Raw genomic sequence first — 18,978 nt, forward strand, 5'->3', positions numbered from 1 at the left:
TGATAACTGTTATTGAATTAATGTTAGAAACAAAGAGATTGATGACATGGTTTGCGACATATTAGAAAAATGGGTCGTTCATTGAACTCAGATGAAGCCCTTGATACGAATAAAGTTGTTGATGAAAACCATGCTCTTGATTTGAGAAATAGCCACGATCTCTACCAGTAGAAAATTTACAGTTTATTTGGCCTCTTCTATGTTGTTGTAGTAACTAGAGGTGTGGAATGGGTTAAGCCAAGTGAGGCATAGCTCTCAAACTCGCCTCTTAACAGTTTGTGAATATGCTACTAATATTATAAACTACTACTACTTTTGAATATGAAAAGGACAATTATCTCAAAAATAGTCATTTTTAAGTTTTTTCACAAAAATAGTTCTCAAGAAAGAAAATGACCAAAATAGCTATTTTTATTTTAAAAATTTTAATAAATATTTTTTTTTTAATTTGAAACCATATCCCCAAAACTCGCCTCTTAACTCTAAACACTACGTCTAGATTAGTTAATTCCTAAGGTACAAATAAATTTTTATCTTTTAATAAAATTTATTTGGTCATTTTCTTCGTTGAGAGCTATTTTTGTGACAAAAATTTAAAAAGTGTGATCTTAAGAAATTTCTCATATGAAAAATATAAATAATAATTAATGTCCAATTGTTTTGGTAAAACCTTGTAAAAACTTTTTTAAACTGTTAACAAGGACAGAGTTGAAGATTAAAATCTTTATATACACACTTGTATGCAGGCTCTCACGTGTTTATGAATTTAATATATTTGACTAACTAGCTTTCAACGAAAGAATAAGATTAGAATTTTGTGGGAAATAAATAAATAATAGATAGAATTCTTCTCTGTAATCTCTTATGTAATAATGACAGTGGAGTGTCGGACAAACAGCCCAACAAGTGGAATCAGACTTATGTAACTTTTTAATCACGGGATTAATCCCTTAACCCAATGCCCTAATTGGTATTTAATTTTGATTATTTCGATGCTACATATTGTCATATCTTGATCACGTGCCGCTACCAATCCAGACATTTTATAGTATATGGAGTAAACGATCAATATGTACGAAAAATTCCAAAGAGATTGATTAATTATAGTTCACGAAACTGGTGAACTTTATTACAGCACGAAGAGAACTTGAGGAACAAGATCCTGTTTCTAGGCAACAAGTAACGTTTGAGTTCAGACACTTTGCTTCTTACTTCAAAATTACCACTACGTACATAGCCAAGTTCCTACTTTCTAGTTCCCTTGTCCACAAGACTACAACCATTACTATTTTTTTCTGTAAGGATGCGTTACGATCTCAATCCAGATTATGACACAACATCAACATTAGTATACACCATAAATGTTGCAAAATAATTACACTTTGTTTAAGAGTTGCACCATATATGTTAGCGTTTATAGCTTAAATTAGTGGTGTTATTAAAGAGTATTCAGAACATTGATCAAGCTCTTACACAACAGGAAGGTGACCTATTGACTTAGTTGACCTATTGGCTAAGTTAAAACTCTGCTCATCAAATTAAAAAAGCAGTTTAAACTATTAAATTTCAGAACTGGGTAAAAGTAGTTCTTCTCTAGGAATTAAAAAAAAAACTTTCCGAGGAAATAAAAGTCTAATGGAGAAGATAATAAAGAAAAAATAAGCGGTGATAGAGCTAAAAAGCAAACACTTTACACTTTTAATTATGAATCAATTTGATTTGACCTCCACTTGCCTTGGTTTCTTTTGGTTGCACTCTATTGCAAGCAAAATTAACGTATTTAGCACATAACATGAGTTATCGAAAATCGAACTCTCTTTGGTAATTTAATTAGTCTTAAACAGCTGAACTATCTTTTGCAATTTATCATGTCAACTCTTGCTTTATTTAGAATCTTGTTTTTTTTTTTGAGAAATATTTAGAATCTTGTTGAAGGGAGTAAATTTTTGTTCAAAATTAAATATCGACCAATTATATCTTATTTATCTATTTCAAACACGATTAATATTGACACTCTTCCATATTTAGTTTCACTAAGCACTCATCTGGATACGTCTAGAAATGAATTTGTAAGAATTTCCTCACATCGCTGTACTAATTTTTATAAAAATATTGCGTGGACGTCCCTGCACCCAAGTGATCCTAGTTAAAGATAAGTGTACACTAGACTAACCGGATGTTAAATTTTCTGAATTGATAAGCCTCTAATAAGGCAATTTCATCAAATTTTCCAGTGATCTGTTAAAGAAAACATATACTCTTATTTTTGGTCAAACAAACACATACTGATCTCATGCAAAACCACATTAACAACTAACAAGACTGAGTTTGTGGCTTTTACTGTTAGATTTAGCTGCAGTTAAAGTATGTCAACAACTTTTGAATTTTATCAACTTAATCAGTTATTTTATTTAGGAGTGGGTAAAGCTAACACACCGACCTTTTACTAAACAGTATATTAAAAATGGAAGAATACAAGAAAGCTGAAAATAAAAATAAAGGAAAAAGAACAGCAATCGAGTGAAATGATGAACGTACAAACCGATTTTATTTTATATGGATGATTTTAATATTGTGGGGGCCACGCTTTCTTATCCGTGGTCATAAGAGATTTAATAATTGGTTACCAAAGACAAGGTCTAGGGTGAGATATTTGTTCTTCAACTTGTATACTAATTAAGAGGAACTTCTTTAGAAAGGTTGAAACTATTTTTTTGTATTTTCCTCATATACTAATAAATAAATAAATAAAATAATAGTTTCACCATGCATAATAAAACAAACAAACTATATAAGTAGAAATAATAATAAATAAAAAATGTTTTAGTTAAATACAAAAAAAAAATTGTTTAGTTCCTTGAACAAAAAATTATTTACCTATTTATTCTTTTTGTTCATCAAAATAGTTGCCAATGATAAAATGTTATCCATATAAATAATATCGAGTATATTTTTAATTGATAGAGTAAAAATAAAAAATAAATAAATCAATCAAGATTTAAAGAATCGATTAGGACATGTTAGCTCAATAAATGCATTCTAGAAAATATTTATCTGGGATATGCTCATTAAAATTAATCAAATCAATACAAAAGTAGAGAACATTGTTTTATCAAATGCTAAAAAGTCTATTAATCAAATCAAACGTTAACTACAAATTTAGTTCAAACCGGCAGTTATAATAGATCTTTAAACTTTTTAAAAAATCAATTTTAAAAGAAAATTATTAAAATTAAAACTATATAAATAAAAGACCATTTTTAAATATCTCACTACGTCATTTATTACTAAATAATTTAAGGTAATGAAAACTAAACTATATTTAGAATATGATTGCTAAATATTTTAATGCAGTATAGCTAAAATTATTATAATCAGAGAAAAAGACATAATTTATATTGTTTGAAAAGCTTTTAAAAAAAGCTTTTAGCTAATTGTAGCAAATTCAAATATATATTTTATATTTCCAAATATTTTTAATTTTTCTTCAAGCAGAGCTATAATTGTTTTCTAAAAGACATTGAGAATTTTTTTTTTGACAAAAATGAAATATATAAAAAAAATCAACGTCTTTTAGAAAATAATTATAACTCTGCAACATATTTTATATTTCATAGTTAATATTTTAGAATATAAATTGAAACATATTGCAACTTTTCTAAAAAAATATTACTAATTATCTGCTTAAATATGATTTAACTAACATTACACCAAAGTACATAATACAAATAGTCATGAAAATTAAACTATTTTGTACTAAATATAAAAATATCATTTATCTTACTAAAATATGAACATTTTATAGAATTAACATTTATATACAGTGTGTATCGAAGATAGAAAGAAAATATTACATTGTATTAATTTAATTTTTACTTAATTATATAATTAACATTTATTATTATTTTATTTTATTATTTAATTGGTTATTAATAAATTACAATGATATTTTGTAACTTTGATTACGAGGTTCTGCATGACACAACAAAATATTTAGTTATGAGGTGCAAAACTTTCAACTTTAGTTTAATTACAGTTTGCCATATTGTTTTAATAGTGAAACAAATTTATTGTTGTTTAGCTAATTGGTAACCTCTGTATTATTATTTTAGAAATTTTGTTCATATGTATTGCATTTGCATTAATTCTCACAGTAATATATTACATTAACACCCTAATGAATTAAACTATATAAAATATATATACCACTATAAGAATTCTGACTTTAATATTTTGCTTAATATTTTTCCCAAATCACACTAATATTAAAGAAAATATATTTAAAGTAATACTATTTAATAATAGTATTACAAATATATTAAGGACATCTTCATCCCACTCCATTTTTTTCTCTAAAATGGAGTAAAAATAAATATGGAGTAAATAATGCAACCCAACTATATATCTCACTCCATAATGAAATTTACTCCATAAATGGAGTAATCTACTTTTTGTTCGTTCATCACTCCATTATAGAATGGGAAATTGAGTAGGGTTGGAGCAATTTTACTCTATTTTGGAGGAAAAAATGGAGTTTTACATTGAAGATTCTCTAACATGCGATGTTACAAAATTGATATTTCTATTAAATAAATTATGATTGCATAGAAATGTTAAACAAAAAATAATACTTCGTAATTTTACTTTGAAACAGTAATACAATTTTGAATTTCCTATTTCGGAAAAATATTCTTCTTTTTTGTATTTTTCAGATTTTTTTGTTTTGATTGTTTTTGCTAATCCTTTTCAAATTACATAAATATCAAAAAATAAAATGAATAGTTTTTATACAACGATTAAAAGTATAAAACGTTTATCTTTGATTAGTTTTAGCTGAATGGTTAGCTTTGTATCATATAGCTGAATGTTTAGCTTTGTATCATACACATGATAAGATCTTCATTGAAATGATAGAAAATAAATAAACAAAACATCCAAAGTAATGACCCTTGATATGCTTAACAAATCATAATCAACTCTTCATTCTTGATTTGCTATAATGAGTCCATATATGAAAGAGTATCTCCCTCTAAAAAAGTTTTACTTATGAGTTGAAGGCAATTTTTTTTAAGCAATAAGCAATTTGCAATTTTCTAAGAAAACTATTTTTTTTTTTTTTGTCTAAGAAAAATATTATATCAGTTAAATATTACTTTGTCAAATTGTAAAAAGTATTCAATTTTTGAAGGAGATAAGAAGGAAATCAATGTAGCCTTTGTTGCTTAGATTGTCTGGACGTCGTTGTTTCTATAAATCTAGGCATCACTATTCACTATAAAGAGTTTTTGAATCTAAGCAACAAACGGCACATTGATCTACAATTCCATATGAAGAACAATGTGATGAGGACAATACCACAATCTATGAATAGTTCCAAGATATCACATTTCAAAGAACTAAAGCTAATCAAACAAACATATTTCACATATATCAAACTCTTCTTACAACAATTACGATCAACCCCAAATGAAGACTTCCAATCTAATAAAATAATGGTGGTTATGGAAAAGAAAAGACTACGTTAGTTTTTGGTTACTTGAAATAATGCAACTGCGCAAAATCAAGTAGCTCAAATTATTATATTCTTTTTTTTTTTTTTTGCAATAAAAAGATATTCTATTACTCAAACTTGAGGTGACCTGGGTAACTAGGCCGGAATAGAACAACCAACAAAGCACAAAGACCTATGAAAAGATCGGGCATTCCTAGCTAATGAATCATCAATTCCATTTTGCACTCTTGGGAAGTATTCGATCTTGAAATCCGGATAACACATCTTCAGAAGTTGAATGACCTCTAGCTCGGTTGCGAACTTTGGCCATGCTTGTGGATCCACTACCATTGCTATCAGATCCTTACAATCTGTCCCAAATCTCTGACATGTCAAGTGCTGTAGCATGCTCTCCATTGCCCATTTTAGAGCTTCCAATTCAGAGTGTAGTGATGTCTCTCGCCTCCTTAGATTCCTCATCCCCATTAATTGGATCTTCCCTCTCTCATCCTTCCACATCCATCCAATTCCACTGAATTGATCCGTAGAGGTCCATGAACTATCCACCATACAAATATTCTCCAAGCTTAAGGCTTGTGTATCTTCACCCATTTGTGTCTGTGTAGGAGCATGTATAGATTCCTTTGCATTGTACCATGCCTGGCATTCACTCTCTGCATATCTTACTAACTCCAAAGGGTCTCTGTCTATACCTCTGAACAGTTTGTTGTTCCTCGCTTTCCAAATGTACCAGATTATCCAAGGATATGGGTCTCTGTCATTTTCTGGCCCCATAATACTATTCTTCCTCCAAAATAGGTAGTCCATATTGGTATAAATGCTCGAAGTCGGGAATGTTTGAGCGCTTGTCGGTGTTGATGACAGTGCCCATGCTTGTACTGCCGGTGGACATTCAAAAATCGCATGAGTAACCGTCTCTTCAGCTTCTCCACACCTTGGGCAATAATTATCACATTGCATATTACGACGTACCAAATTCCTTGTGACAGCTACCTGCCCTGAAATTAGTTGCCATATAAGATGACAAATTTTTTGTGGTGCATCGACTTTCCAAGCAAAGGCTTGAAGTTTGGTTATGCTGGGCTCGACAACTTCTTTTTCCCCAACATCTCTCAATATATTTGTTGCTACCCAATATCCAGATTTAATAGTATATTGTCCATTTTTGATATAGCTCCAGCAGAAAGTATCGTGTCGGTGAGTTGGGCTTATGGCCAGACTCTGAATCGTTGGTATGTCTTCCTGGTCTACATACTGCTTCAATGCTCGAACATTCCACTCCTTTGACTCAACATCAATAAGATCACTGACTGTCATCTTTGGATTAACTACTGGGACTCTAGGGTAAGCCGGCCTTGCTGGAACCGTGGGAATCCATGGATCTTGCCAAGCATTAATTTCATATCCTGAATGAACTTTATTCCTGATACCCAAAAGCAATAGTTTCCTTGCCGCTATGATACTCGTCCACACATATGATGGGCTATCCACTGCACCGATCCGCAAAGGCGAACTCAGCCGATAGTATCTTCCCCGGAGGACTCTCGCCACTAGTGAGTCTGGGAATTGTACAAGCCGCCAAAGCTGCTTCCCTAAAAGAGCTAGATTAAACTCATGAATCATGCGAAACCCAATACCTCCCTCCTCTCTTAGGGGCACACATCTTCTCCCATTTAGCCCAATGGATCCCTCGTTTTGGAGGATTTGAACTCTACCAGAATTGTGCAATGGCACTCGCAAGGTTCTCGCATATTTCCAACGGGAGCAGGAAACTGGACATGACCTAAGTTGGAAGAGCTAACATGATAGATTTTATTAAAACTTCTTTTCCACCTTTCGATAGCCATCTACCCGTCCATCCATTCACTCTATGTAGTAGTTTGTATTTTAAGAACGAAAATAGCTTACACTTAAATCTACTAATATCCTCTGGAATTTCTAAATAGGATCCCTTTCCTCCTTCATTTTGGATACCAAAAGTGTCCTTAATCAGCTGTCGTTCATTAGCTCAAATTATTATATTCAAAATTGTATGTATAATAATATACAAATAACATAATGATATTTGACACATTCATAAATAAACGAATTGCAAATTTTACCTAATTATTTTGTAAATATTCATATCCATCAACGCATGACATCGGATGAGTTACCGAATTTAATCTATTTACAGCATATCATAGTTAAATTTAAGATCATGAGACAGTTTAACTTTTTGGATTGGCCTAATTGTGATTGGGTACCAACATAAGATACACACTATATATTATAAGTTATAATCTTAAATAAACACACTGAATGTTTTTCACTATTAGATAATCTAAAAGCATATGGACCTCCAATTAGATCATACAATCTGTAGACAAAACTGATTTTGTCATAAATAAATTGTTTGCAGAATCTCCGTGACGGTTGATATAACAATAAATCATAAAAATCATAACCAGCAAATAAATAAAAGCAGCACATGGAAGCCATTTGCGCAAGGATCATTCCTGTAAGAACCCATTACCAAAAAGCTGATAATAATGATAAAAACAGCAGAGACATTCGAACCATATAATTAAATACAAATAATTTCCAAGCTAGATTCGATTTTGATTGTTTGATCTACTTGGTCTATGAACAAAAGAAACAAAAATAGTAAACAAAACTGAAGGATCTAATGTAAAGTCAAAAGGAAAAAAATAAATTTAAACAAGCTGTAACTGCAGATCATGTTATGTCTTGTAGCTATTTAATCCTACGACCTATAAGATTCTGGTTTCTTGTAAGAAATAATAATATAGGTATAACATAAACTTATATACATATATATATATATATATATATACTATGCAGGAAAACCTAATAATTCTTTTAATTTATTTTTATCAAATTTATGATTGGATATTTTAATTTTATTTTTTCCAGTTTGATGAATTTTTCAGATAAGAAGATGAATTCAGAAAAATATTTTAATGGCTTTTATTGAGAGAAAAATGCAGTTTGATAAAAAAAATAAGTAGGTTATTTTCCATATATGTTTGATGTTTAATTTTATCACCGGTCATTTGTAAAAGTAGATAATATAGTCATTGGTATTTTGGTGCTATATACTATTCAGGTGTTTAACTAAAATTTTTATTTTGTTCAAATACTTTCATTTAATACTATTTTCCCGGCAAATATAATGGGTGCTAATTTCAAGAAATAAACTTGTGAATATTCAATGATTAATGAACCCTGGAAACTGAAAGTGCAAAAACGCATTGATTATAGTATTTATAAAACTCTGCATATTTTGCAGAGAGAGCAGGAAGAGAGGTTTGGTTTCGTGTGTGAGCTGTTACCCTTTCACATGCTCTCAGTTCTTCTTTAATTCTCTCTTTTTACATCTTGTTGTCTCTCCCTCTCTCTCTCTCGCTAGCGATGCGGTTTCGTCCTTGGAAGCCATGAAAACAGAATTAGTTTCACCGATCTTGTTCTTCTTCTCATTCTCTTGTCTCCTTCTTGTCTCCTCAGGTTTAAACTCTGATGGAGTTCTCTTGATGAGTTTCAAATACTCCGTTCTTCTTGATCCTCTGTCTTTGTTGCAATCATGGAGCTACGATCACGACAATCCCTGTTCGTGGCGAGGTGTGTTGTGTAATAACGACTTCAGAGTTGTGACCTTGTCTCTCCCAAACTCCAAGCTCGCCGGTTCGATTCCTTCCGATCTGGGTTTCCTCCAAAACCTCCAAAGCCTCGATCTTTCCAACAATTCGCTCAACGGGTCCTTACCGGTTGAGTTTTTCGCCGCCGGTGAGCTCCGGTTTCTAGACCTCTCAAACAACTTGTTCTCCGGCGAGATCCCCGCGACGGTCGGCGATATGCACAACCTCCAGACGTTAAATCTCTCCGATAATATCTTGGCGGGAAAGTTACCGGCCAATTTGGCGTCTCTTGGAAGCTTAACGGAGGTTTCTCTGAAGAACAACTATTTCTCCGGCGAGCTTCCCGGCGGATGGAGATCGGTTCAGTTTCTAGACATCTCCTCGAATCTGATCAACGGTTCATTACCGCCGGATTTCTCCGGCGACAGTCTCCGGTACCTGAATGTCTCCTACAACCAAATCTCCGGCGAGGTTCCTCCCGATGTCGGCGACGCTTTCCCTCGCAACGCCACCGTGGATTTCTCTTTCAACAATCTAACCGGTTCGATCCCAGATTCTCCGGTTTTCCTTAACCAGAAATCAATTTCGTTTTCCGGAAACCCGGGTTTATGCGGAGCTCCGACCCGGAACCCATGTCCTATTCCCTCCTCTCCAGCCGCCGTCACACCGACGTCTACGCCTGCACTCGCAGCCATACCGAAAACATTCGGGTCAAATCCAGAATCTGACTCGGTCGGACCGGAAAACAATAAGTCAAATAACCGAACCGGTTTAAGACCGGGGGTTATAATCGGGATCATAGTCGGAGATATCGCCGGAATCGGAATCCTCGCTCTTGTCTTCTTCTACGTCTACAGATACAAGAAGAAGAATAACATGCAGAAGAACACACACAGTTTAGAAGCTAACGAGGTTAAAGACACAACTTCGTTATCACCATCATCGTCAACAACTACGTCCTCTTCCTCTCCAGAACAATCTAATAGATTCGTGAAATGGTCATGTCTACGTAAGAGTCAAGAAACAGATGAAACCGAAGAGGAAGACGAAGAGGAAGAACATCAAGGGCCAGGAGAGGCCAAGAAAGGGACGTTGGTGACCATTGATGGAGGAGAGAAGGAGCTCGATGTAGAAACTTTGCTTAAAGCCTCTGCTTACATTTTAGGAGCAACTGGTTCGAGTATAATGTACAAGACGGTTCTCGAGGACGGTACGGTTCTAGCTGTTCGTCGGTTAGGTGAGAACGGTATGAGTCAACAACGCCGGTTTAAGGACTTTGAGGCACATGTGCGAGCGATTGGTAAATTAGTACACCCGAATTTGGTTCGTCTTCGTGGATTCTATTGGGGCACCGACGAAAAATTGGTCATTTACGATTTTGTCCCTAATGGAAGTCTCGTCAACGCACGTTACAGTGAGTCAACATCATCTCTATTTCATTTTCAACCACTCCCTTCCTTTTTATGTAAACGCGCATGTTAGCATTATATCGTATGGTAAAGCCACATGATAGTGTAATATCTCTGTTAGGTTGGTGGTAGTTAGATATGTTTTTCGTAAGTCAACAGTGGGCCAAATTTTGCTCACTCGTGCTATCTTGCGCATATTTGCTGACGTTGTTTTGCGATTGGATAGGGAAAGGAGGGTCGTCGCCGTGCCATTTACCATGGGAGACTCGGCTCAAGATAGCAAAAGGTTTGGCTCGTGGGCTTGCTTACCTTCACGAGAAGAAACACGTGCACGGTCACTTAAAGCCTAGTAACATACTTTTGGGGCAAGACATGGAGCCTAAGATTGGTGATTTTGGTCTCGAAAGGCTTCTTGCTGGAGATACTAGCTATAACCGAGCTAGTGGGTCATCTAGAATTTTCAGTAGCAAGCGATCAGCATCAGCGTCCACACGTGAATTCGGGCCTACACCGAGCCCAAGTCCAAGCTCGGTCGGGCCAGTATCGCCTTATTGCGCACCTGAGTCGCTCCGCAACCTCAAACCGAACCCGAAATGGGACGTTTTCGGGTTCGGAGTGATCCTCCTCGAGCTTCTTACAGGGAAAATCGTGTCGGTAGATGAGGTCGGGATTGGAAATGGACTGACGGTAGATGATGGGAACCGTGCGCTGATCATGGCTGATGTGGCGATCCGGTCCGAGTTGGAAGGCAAAGAAGACTTGTTACTTGGTCTATTCAAGTTGGGTTATAGTTGTGCATCTCAAGTTCCACAAAAGAGACCAACCATGAAGGATGCTTTAGTAGTATTTGAGAGATTCCCTATGAGTTCTTCGGCTAAGTCTCCATCGTACCGTTACGGACACTATTAATCTTCATTCGCACACTAACTTTGCAAGCCCTCTGTGAAGGCCGAAGTATATATACATTAAGCAACTCGTTCTTGTTATGTGTTCACTATAATATTTTTGTATTATTTTTAGGATATCACCAACTTTGGTTTACTTTTAATTTTTAAATTAGTGTTTGTGCTGGCAAAAAAAAAGAGTATTCGTTATGATTTTCTGTTGATATAATAATTTGTACTAGTGTTGTCTTGTCGTTGTATCATAACTCGAGTTTAAAAACTCGGTAGTAGTATTTGACTATTTGTAAGTTAAATCCCAGAGCTACTTAGTGGAGGCTTTCCGTGGGAGGCTCGTGTGATGATCGGTCTCCCCAGCACCATTGTGGTACCCTTGGTTTTCTTTGGTGGGCTGATCTTCGGTCCTTTTGTAGGCAAGGAAGAACGGCATCAGGATGTGGCTCTCACCTCTCCCGATCTTCTGCTATGACTCGCATTACTTCCGAAGTCGAGTCTAATAAGAGTAATCTTCAATGGTTTGTCGGGCTAGCTAGATGGTGCCCTAAAGGTTTACTTGTGCGGGTAGTGGTTTGAAGCTCTAAGAGCTCGGGCTCTCTTCTTCCTGTGGTTGTTTGAGATTCGTAGCTGCAGCGGTTAGAATTGGTAAAGCTGCGCGTATTTAAAGCCAATCATTTGGAGCAGCGCTGCGGGTAAGCCAATTTCTACCAAAGCGTGGTCTCATAATTTATCGAAGGCTTTAACTCGTGTGGCAATGCATCCTCGGCCTAGTTTTGACGCTTCCTTAGCTAGTAAACCTTCTGTTCAGTAATGTTAGGGTCTGTAAATCTTTGGAGTTGCTTCTTCTTTCTCTCTTGTTGTTGCATTAGATTTATTTTCAATCTGCTACTTGTTTCCTGTGTAACTTCTGTTACAAAAGAAAATTTAGTATAAAATTTAACATTTACACCAAAAAAAAAAGAAATAGCTCATAGAAATTTTACTATGCGGAAAAAGGTAAAAAGAGAAAAACTAATATAGAACACAAATAAGAAAACAAAAATCGACAGATATTAAAGATGGAGGAGAAGCAACTCTCATGTGCTCATAAGTTTCATATTTGTTCATCAGAAAAATAAGAGTCATATTTGTATTTCAAATTACTTAAAAATTTAAAACATTTAATTATTTTTTATATTTAATTACTTATTGGAAAACTAATAATGCAATTGGATCTTGTGGAAGCTTTAGTACCCCTCCGCAAATTTTGGTGTCGAGTGAAAGTAAAAGGTCAAGTTTGAATGCAGATACCAATTGTTTTGAAAGGAACATGATTAGTCGAAGGTCAATTTAAAGTTAGATAACTCTAATCATTTTAAAGAAGTCACTAATGTGAAAATATCTTTAGTTTTTTTTTACCTACTTGTTATACAATGAGTCAAAGTTTTTATCCTCTTAACTCAACTAGGCACCAATGGCTGAGAGAATTTGCATCCTACAACTAACATAACTCTACGTATTCTCTGCTTCCTATTTATATACCACCAAAACTCTGCATTTCAATCTGACATTCTCGTTGGGGTTCCAGGGAGCAGATAATGTGGATGCAGCAAAACATTGTATTGTACATCAAAAGTGACAAAATATAGAAATCTGAACACGTCCTTATCAACCAAGTCGGACATATTCGAGAGGGCCAAGAATCATCTAGAGTTTTTTTTTTTTTTTAAAACCCACTAATCCACTAGTTATAACACAAGCATAAGTTAGAAGGAAGGAAAGAACATATAAATCTGAATTCGCCTAAGCTCTGATACCATACCATGAAAGCATTTCCAAAACAAGAAGACTTATAGCATATCCAAAACAAGAAATCTTATGCTCTAATAGAGCTTAGTATAAAAATGAAACTGAAATTGAAACAGTTCATAAGAGTTGTATCATGTGCATAAATCTAAAGAAAGAAAAACTTAATTTAGATTATAGGTTGATATTAAAGATAAAGGAGGAGAGTTGTTTTAGAGGTAACTCTCAAGATTAAAAAAAAAACATAGTTGTTCTGTAAGAGTCGCATTTCACTAATAGATTTGAGTTTTGGATGTTGAAATTAGGTCTGTGCATAAAAGCCGAGAACCAAAAACCGAACCAAAGTTCAAAAATAACTGAGTGGTTCCTATATTTCTATAACAAAAAAAAAAAACTGAAATCGAACCGAACCAAAAACCGAATAGGTACCCAAATTTCTGAAATACAATTTATTTACCTAAAAATATTAATTATATTTAATAATAAAAATACCAAATATTCTAAACATATTACCTGTACACCGAACTACAAAAAAAAACCCAAATATTTTTCTATCTAAAATGTTAAAAAATTATCCAAATTATCCTAAGGAACCTAATTACCAGAATATTTTTATCCAAAATATCAAAATTTATCTGAATTAACCAAAAACTGGAACCGAACCGTAACTACCAAAAATTTATCCGATATTGGTCGGTTCTTACAATTGTTACCTGAACTGACCAGAAAACCAAAAGAACCGAACCGGATCCAAATCTAATTTCATAGATAACCAAACAGTTTATGTATCTCTAGAACAAAAAAAAATCAAAAACTGAAAGGAGCGAACCGAACCGAACCGAAAACTGAACGCCCATGCGTAATTGTAATACTTTAATTGGAAGTTAGAATGCAAACCAAACTCAATACTAGAGTGGGAATAAATTTCCCATAAATTTTACCGATAAGAAAGTTAATTGTCGTTGTTAAAAACAAAAAGCTAATTGTAAACCGGATTTTATTACCGGTTCGAAAGTAAGTTATAAACCGGATACCACTAGCTTGTTTCACAATTCACACTAATCACATTTACTTGATTCGATTTACGTGTCTCTCGTTTTGCTGTCATCCTTTCAACTTTTAGAATCTTTGTCGTTAACATAGTTTGCTTTGAGTTTTGTACTCTGTAATCCTTTTCAATTTGCCGTAGAAAAACAAACCAGAGAACAAACCGATAACTAAACCGGTTCAGAAAATAAACCGTAAACCGGATTTAGTCTGACCCCAAAAGAAACCCCGATCCGAATCTACCAAATCTCCGCCTCTTCCGTTGCAGTTCCCAAGGCAGAGAGCAGCGAGAGAGAAGTTGAGAGAGAGAAAGAGAGAGAGAGAGTTAGTGCTTCCATGGAATCCGAACCCACGGTTGGTGTCTCTGCGTCAGCACCACCACCAGCAGCCACCGATGATCTCCAATCGAGCAACGCATCGTCTCCAGCCGACGCCGCCGCGCGTCTGATCCACGCCGTGGAGCAGCGCCAACAGCATCTTCTCGACAAGACGGTGCCTCACGTCCTCTACCGATGGATCGCCTGCCTCGTCGTCGTCTTGATCTACTTCGTTCGCGTCTACTTGGTGGAAGGCTTCTACATCATCACCTACGCCATCGGAATCTACCTTCTCAACCTCATCATCGCCTTCCTCTCCCCTCGAGAAGATCCCGAGGCGTCGCTCACCGGCGGGACGCTTCCTACTCGTAGATCCGATGAGTATCGACCGTTCGTTCGCCGTCTCCCCGAGTTCAAATTCTGGTAACAGATCTCTTGATAGCAATTGATCGAACTGTTAGATCTCATCGTATTGAAATTGAGCATGGCCACTGAATCTTTAGAATCACTGTATCGACTTGTATGCTATATGATGATGACTTGCTTGTTGAGGTTCTCTCGGTTATTGTAAACTTTTGATTTAGTTGATTGAGCAATCAATAAGTTAATCAATGTGAATTTTCATCAAGTTAATGATTGGATTGATCTTATACTATGTTGTTTGTTCAAGATTGGTTAAAGATATTGTTGATATGTCTTGAATCTGGTATGATTTGTTAGCATTAGTCACTCTTATATGGGTTGCCGTGTCAGTTTAGTCACCTTATTGTGTTCTTGTTGTTCTAATCTAATCTGAAATAAGTTCAATTAATAAGATTTCTCTTTGTCCGTTGACGTAGTTGGTGAACTGTATTGAACCATTGTGTCGATTTACTTTCTTGCGTTTGGTATTTGTTTCTTGTATTATCTTCTTACATCCGTTGTAACAGATGCCGTTTTGGAGTTTGTCACTGTTTGATTGATGCATTTTGTGTGTGTGTGTTTTGTCTACTAGTTTATCGATCATTAGGGCATTTGTCATCGGTTTTATGATGACGTTCTTCGAGGTCTTTGACGTACCTGTTTTCTGGCCAATACTTCTTTTCTACTGGGTGCTGCTTTTTATCCTCACCATGAGGAAACAGATACAGCATATGATCAAATACAGATATGTCCCTTTCTCTTTCGGCAAACAGGTATGTGTTTTTTTCTGTTATACTTTGCAGAATGTTGCGTACTTAACAATAGTTTTTTGTAACTTTTGTTCTTGGTTTCTTCTTCTAGCAGAAATATGGAAAGAAACCTGCTCCAGCGGAGAGCAGTGAATGATCAAATCAACCGGTCAGTTCAGCAGGTCTTTTCTTTTCTTTTGATTGCCTGAAACTTTGTTAGGGATGAATTAGAAGAAACAATCAAGGAGATAGACTCTCTTAGCCTGTCTCAGACAAGTGTTTTTTTTTACTCTTTTATCATCCTGACTATGTACTGGTTTCACCCGAAGACAATGTATCTTATTATTCCAGTTTTTTGTCAGTGAGAATAATGTTTTTTTGTACTTGACTCGTAACCATCATGGTGGAAGCATGGACAAAGCGGGTGTGCAGTTCAGTCAATGTTCACCTAAATGGTCCTCGTTTTGAAAGAAGAGGGTAATAATTTAGACAAAACATGAACTGTCTTCAGCGACAGAAGCTCAAAATAGCGAGTTAAAACACCCAAACGTAGGAGGCAGATAGAAACGAGATTACAAAAGACTCTATGAACAAGGTTTATAATTTGATTAATAAGATGTTTCAGTGAATGAGGATGATAGTCTGTTCCTCAGAATATAGAGGAACGACTAGTTAATAAACAGTTCGCTAATTACAAATTCATCATCACTTAGTAAAACGAAATAATTTTAGTAAGACGTCCACACTAATCTCCCTATTTCGAGCTTCTGTAGGTGGAGACAGTTCATATTTTCTCTATAGCACCCTTAACGATCTCTATGTGACGATTGTAGTGATAGAGTTTGAATCTTAGTTTTCTTAAAAACCATTATATAAATTATATTTTTATTATATTAATAGGTCAACCAACATGACTTTGATATTCTTAATTAGCCAAATTCAGATAAATTGTATTGTTAATTTAGATTGTAATATATTTTAATATAATTATGTATATTTCTGTTATTATTTATTGTAATCTTAATTAAAATAAGGTTTTACATTGAAACTAAATGAAAATAGGTACAAATATATTAACATTTAAAAACATATGAAATAAAATTTTCTATTTGAATTAATATTTTTTCAGAAAATAAAACATATCAAAAAATCAAAAAACATATTTTCAAAAAACCAAATTAAACTTTAAGATATGGTTAAAATATATTAATAAAATTTTGTTTTTCTCTCATATATTTTAATCAACATATTTTTTTCTCTAATTATTTACTACTAGGTGCAGACTAACATATATACCCAACCAATTTTGAGTTAATATTATAAATTATCTAATTCTAATATTCATATTGATAGCTGGTTTAAAAAATTCATATTGATAATTTATATATTAAGTTATATTTTGTTTTATCTTTTTATTTAGAGAGTGTAGATTTTGAATCAGAATCTTTTTTTTATAATAACCAAACTCTCATTAAACAACGTAGATCTCAAATTAAAGACTTCTTATAGTTGTGATTAAAAAGAATTTTAGTGGCATTGAGGCATTTGAAACAACCACAAACAACAACAAAATAACAAAAACTAGTTAAGATTACATATTATCAACAATTTAGATTTTGAAACTGTGACACCAAAAACAATATGAATAAATTATTAAATATTATGTCTATATTTTCGCAACAAACAAATTAACAAAAAAATATAAGATAAACCTAAGCATGATAGTATCACAATAATTTTTTTATATTAATTTTTTAATTATCTCAAGTATCATGATAAATATATATTAAGATATATACTATTTACTAAATTAAGTCTATATACAATTTAACTATGATAATATATTTAGATTTTCAGTGTTATTTTTCTGAAGTGAGAAATTAAAACTGCATTGAAAATTAATCACCAAAACTGTTTATTAAAACTAATGACTCAATCTGATGACAAAAAAAAGACTCAATGTAAAATTATAAAGAACATAACAAATTAGCAAAATATAGTGTATATCACTTTGTATTAGACATGCTACTTAGTTTATATCAGAAGAACCAATTTGGTTTATGTGATTTTTGATCAGTTTGGATTGTGAATGTGTTTTCCAGTTTGGTTTAGTTAATATTGGTTTTATTTAGCTTGATTCTTATAATATGGTGTTGAGTTGAACCAAATTTTTTGGTTTTATGGTTCAGATTAAGTTTTTATTTTGGTTTAGTTATAATTAATTTGATTTTTGACTAAAAATTGTATACTCTTTTCATTTCACAAATATAAAATTTTGAAAAAAAATGTCCCACAAAGATAGGTTTTTGTTTCTTTCATTAAAAATATTTAATAAGAGTAAATTGTAAGTTTTTAGAAATTTAATTGAGGTTACTGAATCATTATTGATTTTACTTTATTGAAAATCCATAATCACAGAAATAATGCATCTATGATAAAATAAATAAACAATGTTTTTAATATGTATGAACGAATAAAAATATATATTTTGGAATGGAAAGAGTATGATTTATTCTCTCCATTTATAATTATATGCCATTTAAGATTATTTTACACAGATTAAGAGAATAGTTAAATTTTCACTTAACTAATTATTAAAATCATATAATATTTTTTTTAATATAATAAAGGGTAAAAGAGATAAATTAATGCACTTTGAAATCATAAAACGCAATTTATTTTGTAGCGAAAAATTTATTTTATAACGACACTTAATTTGAAATAGAAAAAATGGTATGATCTGGTTGGAAAAATTATTAAAAGTTAACGAATTGATGATATAAAATAATAAAGTGAAACGATTAATTTACAACTTACAATCAAACTTGAACCATTGGTTCGAAGTCCTATGCTACTTTGTTTCCATCATTTTGAATTGCGACCTCCGGTACAAAAAGATGGAAAATATTACGTTGTAAAAGATGCATGTACCACCTATTATAGTTTTCATTTACTCTGTTAAATTATAATTCAATAAAAATGAACTTGTGATCCATAGGTTTCCCGGATAAAACATAATAACTATAAATAATATTGTATTTACAATATAAATTATTCTGCTTTAACAAGATTAAACTTAAGTTTATGAATGGAGACATCGTTTTTGTAGATGCATGCATTATTATAGTAGTCCCTACAATATGTTACCATTCAAAGAAAACGTGAATTAGCAGAACGTTTTTCAAGAATAATCCACTAACCATATTTTTAGAAAAAAATG

At 33.2% G+C, this 18,978-nt stretch overlaps 3 protein-coding genes across 3 annotated transcripts; 2 read left to right on the forward strand and 1 right to left on the reverse strand.

The window, feature by feature from the left end:
* Positions 1-5,647: 5,647 nt before the first annotated feature.
* On the reverse strand, positions 5,648-7,135 carry LOC125608195. Its single transcript, XM_048778165.1, has one exon. It carries the CDS (start codon positions 7,133-7,135, stop codon positions 5,648-5,650), a length of 1,488 nt encoding a protein of 495 aa, XP_048634122.1.
* Positions 7,136-8,657: 1,522 nt separating this feature from the next.
* Positions 8,658-11,684, forward strand: LOC106446461 (probable LRR receptor-like serine/threonine-protein kinase At4g37250). The gene is made up of 2 exons (XM_013888197.3): positions 8,658-10,564; positions 10,786-11,684. The coding sequence occupies exons 1-2, from the start codon at positions 8,950-8,952 to the stop codon at positions 11,466-11,468; spliced, it is 2,298 nt and encodes a 765-aa protein (XP_013743651.2). The 5' UTR covers positions 8,658-8,949; the 3' UTR covers positions 11,469-11,684.
* Positions 11,685-14,522: 2,838 nt separating this feature from the next.
* LOC106446462 (protein RER1C-like) lies at positions 14,523-16,141 on the forward strand. The gene is made up of 3 exons (XM_013888199.3): positions 14,523-15,030; positions 15,602-15,782; positions 15,874-16,141. Exons 1-3 carry the CDS (start codon positions 14,627-14,629, stop codon positions 15,913-15,915), a joined length of 627 nt encoding a protein of 208 aa, XP_013743653.2. The 5' UTR covers positions 14,523-14,626; the 3' UTR covers positions 15,916-16,141.
* Positions 16,142-18,978: the final 2,837 nt, after the last annotated feature.

Source organism: Brassica napus, chromosome A4, assembly GCF_020379485.1.
Source record: "Brassica napus cultivar Da-Ae chromosome A4, Da-Ae, whole genome shotgun sequence".
In the NCBI taxonomy this organism is placed as follows: Eukaryota; Viridiplantae; Streptophyta; class Magnoliopsida; order Brassicales; family Brassicaceae; genus Brassica; species Brassica napus.

Coding starts and splice junctions, on each gene's coding strand:
- LOC106446462 (XM_013888199.3), top strand. CDS start 14,627: ATGGAATCCGAACCCACGGTTGGTGTCTCTGCGTCAGCACCACCACCA. Junction 15,031..15,601: donor CTCCCCGAGTTCAAATTCTG/GTAACAGATCTC, acceptor TTTGTCTACTAG/TTTATCGATCATTAGGGCAT. Junction 15,783..15,873: donor CTTTCTCTTTCGGCAAACAG/GTATGTGTTTTT, acceptor TTCTTCTAGCAG/AAATATGGAAAGAAACCTGC.
- LOC125608195 (XM_048778165.1), bottom strand. CDS start 7,135: ATGATTCATGAGTTTAATCTAGCTCTTTTAGGGAAGCAGCTTTGGCGG.
- LOC106446461 (XM_013888197.3), top strand. CDS start 8,950: ATGAAAACAGAATTAGTTTCACCGATCTTGTTCTTCTTCTCATTCTCT. Junction 10,565..10,785: donor TCTCGTCAACGCACGTTACA/GTGAGTCAACAT, acceptor GCGATTGGATAG/GGAAAGGAGGGTCGTCGCCG.